At 43.3% G+C, this 8,054-nt stretch overlaps 1 protein-coding gene across 3 annotated transcripts in view; it reads left to right on the forward strand.

Annotated features, from left to right (window-relative positions):
* The window catches only part of LOC141105581 (RRP12-like protein), an 80,303-nt gene extending 72,790 nt beyond the window's left edge, over positions 1-7,513 (forward strand). For 2 of the 3 annotated variants that reach the window (XM_073595503.1, XM_073595505.1), the window contains 3 exons: positions 2,734-2,801; positions 5,210-5,292; positions 6,812-7,513. In XM_073595503.1, coding sequence (XP_073451604.1) covers positions 2,734-2,801; positions 5,210-5,292; positions 6,812-6,911 — 251 coding nt within the window. In that variant the 3' untranslated portion in view covers positions 6,912-7,513. The remainder of the gene's footprint in view (positions 1-2,733; positions 2,802-5,209; positions 5,293-6,811) is intronic. The other variant, XM_073595504.1, reaches the window with a different exon arrangement.
* Positions 7,514-8,054: the final 541 nt, after the last annotated feature.

Genomic DNA, 8,054 nt, shown 5'->3' on the forward strand with positions numbered 1-8,054 from the left:
AGATCAGATATAGGATCTGCAGGTGGAGGCACGGGAGTTCATTTGTGGCCTCTCAAAGTCTGCAAACAACGGGGTAAACTGGGTCAGAAAGTCTCCCATGGGAAGGTAGAATACCCGGCCACACCCGACAATTCTAAGCAGGAATCCAAGGGTTTGAGAGACTCGGATTAGAAATCAACATCACTTTAGCTGCAGATGGCGATACCATCATTAGAATTGCTGCAAGTGGCCCCTGAGCCATTAGTAGAAAGGAGAACTTGGGGGACACCCGGTACAGCGGGACCTGTCCCCTCTGTATAGAATCGAACATGTTGCTGCTTCACCACAGGCAACATACAGGCTAAAGGTAAGAAGCAAAGTACTCTCAACACCCAAGAAGCAGATGAGGGTCCATGACCGGATGGTAGGATGACCAAAGTCAATATTGCCAGATCAAATTTCCGGTTGCTCTTTGAAAGTATGAACATCAGCAGGGAGATGCTTCCTTGATGCAGCATGCAGAGAGAGGGGGTGGTTTATGCACGAGAAACTCCCACCCCCCCCCCACCCCCAGCAAATTACACCAGCGCTTGGTCCCACAGTGCCAACTTCTTCTGCTAGAAAGCCATCAGGAAATAATGGCACCCAATGACCAATAAAAATTAGGCATGACAGGCCAATGCTAACAGCTCTAGACCTGGAAAGCGTTATGCAGTCAACTTCACAAGAACTGGTTCTGAGAAGCACTTCACGTAAAAGCCAGTGGATGAAGGTCTGGATGCCGTACGCTTCAAAAGTCAGGTTGAGGTCTCCCGCCCCCCCTGGTGCATATCAGAGGGTAAGCCTCTGGCATTGGCGTGGAGAAGAAAAATGCTGATTAAATTATAGATTATACCAGCCCTTTCCAACCTTTTCAACGCAGAGGAACCCTTGAAATAACTTTCTGGTCTTAAGGAACCCTCTGCTAAAAATGACTACATCTACTACTCCTGATAGATTAGTGTGATGGTCAGTGAGAAGAATGCTCCTTATACATGTGGTCATTGGGAAGAGCCCCTTACAGATAGCAAAAGGGGCCAGTGGTGTCAGTGGGGACCTTTCCAAGAGGCAGAACGCTCAAGGGAACCTCTAGCAACCTCTGAAGAAACCCAGGGGGGTTTCATGGAATCCCGGTTGAGGAGCCCTGACTTACCAGGTGGTTATAATGAACCCAATCCCCCCCATTTAGGTGTCAGTATGGAAAGGATTTTTAGATGAATATAGAGGAGAGCCTTCAGGATAACTTGGATCTGTTCTTCAGGGACTAATGGCTAACACGGTACAATACCCTACTATTACTAATATACCCTACTACTACACCCATGGAACTCTAGTTGAGAAACTCTGGGTTATACCAGCAAAATTGAAGAAAAGACCGCCTCCTCTTATGACACCAGCAAAAAACTGGGTCATGCTGGTAGTTGGGAGGGGTTATCCTGGGGCTTGTCTACACTTTTGTTTATTTCTCACTGTCCAGCCTTCCTGTAGAAGGCAGAATAACACCAAGGTTTAAGACCTCCTATATTCCTTAATAGGCTCCCAAGAAAAGAGTGAGTACACAATTCTATATCCTAATCATACAGTATAGAACACTGGCTGAGTAGTCATAGACCCTGGGCTATAGGTAGTTGGACAGTGGCAAGCTTTTGATGGCACCCTCTCAGGGCTCCCCCCATAACCCTACCCTACTCCATGATGCCTCCATTTTTTGCTAGTGTCCTAAGGGGATGAGCCTCTTCTCCCTGTTGGAAAAATCACTCTTGGCTTAACTAGTTTATTTTCTCTTTGGATTATTCAATCAACTCTTCATTGTCTTCTAATACAACAATTATCTGGATGGGCGTAACCTTGGTCAAATTTTGGGAACCATACCTGGACCCCACGCTGGGGCCAGTCTGTAATGTTAGTTTGTGCCCTGGATCCTGCATGGGCACTCACCTCCGCACTTTGTGCAATTAATGTAGTTAATTGCAGGGTGCTATGCAGGTCCAAAAGGCATGGTCCACCTACAGGGGTAACAGTTGGGTTTTTCAAATTGTAAATGGTTTTGATAAAGTAACCCCCCCCAATTGGAAACTTGTTTAGAACCTATGATCTGTCATACTTTCCATTTACTACCACCTCTATTACTGATGGTCAATGTCATGTAATAGACACCATTGGTGCTTTGCAGTTGGTTGTACTTTTGCCCAACTTTAATTAAAATGGGATTCTCGGCTCTAACTAAACTTAATGACTCCCATTCCCCTCCTAACTCCTATACTAACTACCCTGTAGAAGGAAGATGCTTACACTTGCCTATTCTCAGGGTGCTCTGGACTGGTCACATAATCGGCTTTCAGTGCCAGCTTCAGGTAAGAGGAGGGACAGCCGACGATGGATGCCCCATTGTAAGCCTATGGGTGACATCACCACTCTGGCATTCCATCCCTTGTTGGCGATCTTCTGCTCTCCCCTGGAGCAGGCCGCTGGGGGAGAATCACGTGACTGAACCAGAGTAACGCAAGAATAGCATCTTCATTCTGCAGTTTTAGGCTTAAGCAGCCTGGGGGTTATAGATTTTTTTCTTTCCAGGAAAGAAAATTGCTGGATTCTCCCATCAACACAGTCAGTGTTGATCAGATCCATCTATGGCCGGCTATAGTTGGGGCCTAGAATTTCACTTTAACTATTTTAGCTAACTCACTTTGCACCATCTTCTTTGTTTCCCAACAGCTGGCGGCTCAGGAATACACCGACCTATTCACAAAAAGCCAAACTTTGGAGAGACGTACAAATCAAAGGTAAATAACCAAAAGTGTGTTACTAAACTCGTGAGATGAGATGTCCCTCCAGGTGTTGTGGCCACCATAACATGTCTCCTCTTGGGGACTGCATTGTGCAGAGAAAGGATTTGTCCCCTTGTCTATGGGTCCTGGTTTGGTTACAGCTTTTGTTAGACCAGTGGTTCCCAACATCAGTGCTCAAGTTCCCCCAACAGGTCATGTCTTCAGGATTTCCTTCACCATGTACGGGTGTTTTTAAATCAATGGCTTGGTATTTATGAAATCGTTAATACATGATCTGTTAGGGATTCTTGAGCACTAAGGCTGGGATGTAGAAGATGTTGGGCTTCTCCAGAGCTTTTGTGTGTTTTTGGCTCAGTAATGCACAGCACAGAGACTAGTTATTTCCAGAGATACTCAGATTGTAACGCATTGTATGCAAGAATTGGGATGTGTGTGGGCAGATATACTAGGAAAACACTTCAGATGCACCAGTTGAATTTAGATAGGTAGCTAGACCAACCAATCAGCCATAACAGTATGGACTCCACTAGACAAAGCATCACACTGACCGGCCTGCGGCTACACCATACGCAACAAACTGCGATGCTCTGTGTGCCCCAACACCTCTCTATCAGAACCAGGATTACCTTCTTCAGTAATCTGAGCTCCAGTAGCTCTTCTATTGGATCGGACTACACAGACCACCAGCCTTCCCTCCCCATGTCCAACAGTGAACCTTGGTTGCCCATGACCCTGTCGCTGGTTCTCCAGTTTTCCTTCCTTGGACCACGTTTGGTTGGTCCTGACCATTGCAGAACCTTTCCACCGTACTGCTGTCACATGGAGTGGGGGGATCGGGCAGCCGCTGCAGCATTGGGAACATACTGCATGTTCCCAAAGGTGAACTTATCCTTTTAGTGAGAAGTTCCAGATTATTGTTTGTGTGCTTTCAACACATCAACTTCAGGGACAACATGTTCAACTGGTGCCCAATATATCCCATTCACTATCAGATGATATGGTTAAGAGACAATGAATGTTGTTCACTTGTCAGTGATCATAATGTTATGGCTGATGGGGGGGGTATAGAGATATCTATATCTATCTAGCTAGATAGATAGATAAATATAATGTGTATTGGGACGCCTGCCTTTACACGCACATAAACTTTAATGGCGTCTTAGTCCGTAGGGTTCAATATTGGGTTGGCCCACCCTTTGCAGCTATAACAGCTTCATCTCTTCTGGGAAGGCTGTCCACAAGGTTTAGGAGGGTGTCTATGGGAATGTTTGACCATTCTTCCAGAAGAGCATTTGTGAGGTCAGGCGCTGATGTTGGGCGAGAAGGCCTGGCTCGCAGTCTCCGCTCTAATTCATCCCAAAGGTGTTCTATCGGGTTGAGGTCAGGACTCTGTGCAGGCCGGTCACGCTCATCCATGTATTTATCCCTGTGCTCGCGTGCACAAGCAAAACATATGCGTAATTAGCGCATGCATGTGTAAATGGTATTTGCACCACCGAAGTGAGGTATCACTGTGAACGTTGGAGCGAGAGCAATAATTCTAGCGCTAGGCCTCCTCTGTAACTCTAAGGGTACTTTAACACTGAGGTGGTGGGGGGCAGCAGTAGTAAAGCACCGCAAGTTTTAGCTGCGATTTACCGCTGTTTAAGTGGCGCTTTTAACCACCCCCCCCTTCAAGGGGTTAAAAGCGCTCCTGCTGAATCGCTTTGCAGGCACTTTGGCAGCGCTGCCCATTGAATTCAATGGGCAGGGCGGTTTAGGAGCGCTGTATGCACCGCCATCGAACTGTCCCAAAGATGCTGCTTGCAGGACTTTTTTTCTTGTCCTGCAAGTGCACCGCCCCCCCCCAGTGTGAAAGCACTCGGACTTTCACACTGGGGAGGCATGAGAGGCAGTTTTCAGGCGCTTTACAGGTGCTATTTTTAGTGCTAAAGCACATAAAAAATGCCTCCAGTGTCATAGTATCCAAAACAGGTAACCTGTAAAAAAAATGTTACCGTAGTTTGTCGCCATTCCACGAGTGTGTGCAATTTTAAAGCATGACATGTTGGGTATCAATTTACTCGGTATAACATCATATTTTATATTTTACAAAAAAAATTGGGTTATATTGTTTTTTTTTTTTTTTTCCTTTTCTTTTTTTTTTTAAATTAAAGTGTACTTTCTTTCAAAGAAATTGAAACCTCTGCGCTAATAGTGTGTGGCTTAAAAAATTGCAACGATCACCATTTTATTCCGTAGGGTCTCTGATAAAAATAAAAATTATAATGTCTGGGAGTTTCTCGAAGTAATTTTCTAGCAAACAATTTTGATTTAAACTTGTAAAAAAAAAAAAAAAAAAGTGCCAGAAAAGGTTGGGTCAGCAAAGGGGTTGTGTCTTCACATGTGTTTTCTTCTTGCAGAAAGGAAAAGGTGATATGAAGCAGAAAGGCAAACATGACCCGTACGCCTACATCCCCCTCAACAAAGCCAAGCTCAACCGCAGGTAAGTCACAGAATAACGTGTTATATTTAAATAAACAAACAAAAAAAAGACTTTAACTGTTTGCCGACTGTGTGTGTATATGTGTGTATAATATATATATATATATATATATATATATATATATATATATATATATACTCTCGCTATAATTAGACATGGAGCTGATTGGCAGGTACGGCGGACTCGCCGATGCTTGGCTTGCCGGCCTGTCACTACAGTAGAAGTGGATCCTGTGTCTCTACAAAGCAGGGGGGGGGGGGGGCACCAATCCATGCCTTCCCCCCCTAGTACAAGCCCCTCCCCCACTGTAGTAAAACACTGGTCAGGAACACATTTAACCCTTTGATTGCCCCTGATGTTAACCCCTTTTCTGCCAGTGTCATTAGTACAGTGACGGTGCATATTTTTTTTTAGCACTGATCACTGTATTAGTGTCAATGGTCTGCCAAAAAGTGTTAAAATCCGTGTCCGATTGCTGCAATATCGCAGTCCCGCTATAAGTTGCTGATCACCACTACTAACCATAGTTTGTATATGCGATAACTTTCACTTAAACCAATCAATATACGCTTATTGGGATTTGTTTTGTTTTTTACCAAAAACATTAACAGAATACATATTGGCTTAAATTGATAAAGAAATTCGATTTTTTTTTTTTTTATGTTTTATAGCAGAAAGTATAGGATTTACCCCCCACCAGGTCATGGGGGGGTAAATCTTCCAGAGGTCATGTGGTTAATATGTTAATGCATGACATTTAGACACGTGCACTGCCGAAAAATGTGTTTGTTTTTTTTTGTTTTTGTTTTTTTTTTTTGCTTGTTTTTCAGGTTTTTTATGATTGAAACTTGTCCTTTTCGAATAAATTTGTAACTTCGGAAAAATTTGAATTCGTTATGTTCCATTCGTTTTAGATGCAGTATTCACTATTTCATGAGTTAAATAATGTGAAAATCTGAAATACTAATAGCTAGCTATATTAAATTATAGGTATTGGAATTTCCTTTTCCAAATTTGGCTGTTAGTGAACGTAACGAATACGAATTTAGCCGAAGTTATTAATTTTCCGAAATAACGAATGCCGCATCTAAACGACTGGGACGTAACGCATTAATAATAATAAAAAGGTTTTGTTTGTTATTTATTCTTATCAATTAGTTATGTTCCAGTCGTTTAGATGCGGCATTCATTATTTCAGATGATTCGTAACTTCAGAGAAAATTTGTATTTGTTACGTTCACTAACAGCCAAATTTGAAAGGCAATTCCAATACCTATAATTTGCTAGTTAGTAATAGTTATTGGTTATTTTGGGTTTTCCAATTGTTGGGTTTTTGTTCAAATTTTCTGATTTCAGAATTTTCGGTTTCTACAAATTTTCTGAAAAACTTTGTTAAACGGCTTTTCGTTAATTCGAATATTAACGAATTTCGGACAAAAACGTATTCGGAACTAAACGAATTGCACATGTCTAGTGACATGATATAAAAATAATAATCTTCTTCTGTTTTCTGATGCAGGAAAAAGGCAAAGATGCAAGGCCAGTTTAAAGGACTGGTGAAAGCGGCACAGAGAGGAGCGCAGAGTGGAAGGAAGAAGAGGAAAGAGAGAAGAGTTTGAACCTTCTTCGTTTTGCACATTTTCTGCCTTTTTTATATATCAATCCCCCCTCTGTAAAGGAATCCCGGCCTATAATGCGGGGCCTCACCTCACCTGTTCTGTATAATTGATACAGAATTATCAGTGGGGTGAAGTCACCGGTACCCAAGGGGGGGGGGGGGGGGTCGGGGGAGTGGAGCCTCATTCTTTGCTTGCTTCTGAAGAGCCAACAATTTTAAAGAGATCCTAATGATTCTGCCCAATAAAAAAAGGACATTTGCATCGTAATGACGTTTTGTGTGGCCCCCCCAGCATTGGACATCTCCATTGACTCTACCCTGGGCTTGACCTGTGAACAATACCCGTTGGATAGCCAATTTGGTTTTATGCTTTCCAGAAGCGGGGGCCCCTACCATCTCTCTCAGGGGGGAGAGGAAGTCCTCCTGACGGGTGAATCTCCATTTCAGGAGGACATGACCTGCATCTCGAACCGTTCACGGATTTCTGGTGGGATAGACAGGGATGTTCTGACTTGCACACGATAAGGATGTTGAATTCTTCTATTTATGAAGATGTTTGGAGTTTTTTGGTTTATTAAACATTAACATGTTTAACTAAGAAAACCTAGTTCTTTCTCTTATTATAAGTACATCATTCTGTCTTGCTTCCAATGGTATTTCAGCTAAAAAATTGTACAAGGAAATGTTTTACAGCCAATTCCATTCAAGTACTTACACTTTCACAGTCAGACAATGGTGCATGAAGTATTTATGGAAATGCAGCATGCTGTAGGCCAGGGATTAGACAACCTTTCAGAGGTTGAGATCTACCTGGACAACATGGAGGAAATCAAAGATCCCCAGGTGGTGGTGGCTGGTGGTTTTGGGGGGGGGGGGGGGGGGATTGGGAATGCCCTTAAAATGGTTTGTAAAATCTCGTTTTTTTTTTTTTTTTTCTCTATAAAAATAACAAAACATGTTACACTTACCTGCTCTGTGTAATGGTTTTGCACAGAGCAGCCCGGATCCTCCTCTTCTCGGGTCCCACTTCCATGCTTCTGGCCTCTCCCTCCTGTTCAGTGCCCCAACAGTAAGCAGCTTTCTATGGGGGGCACCCGAACTGAGTCTCGGCTCCCTGTGTCCATATAAACACATGGCCCCGCCC

This window comes from Aquarana catesbeiana, linkage group LG08 (genome assembly GCF_042186555.1).
Source record: "Aquarana catesbeiana isolate 2022-GZ linkage group LG08, ASM4218655v1, whole genome shotgun sequence".
NCBI lineage: Eukaryota > Metazoa > Chordata > Amphibia > Anura > Ranidae > Aquarana > Aquarana catesbeiana.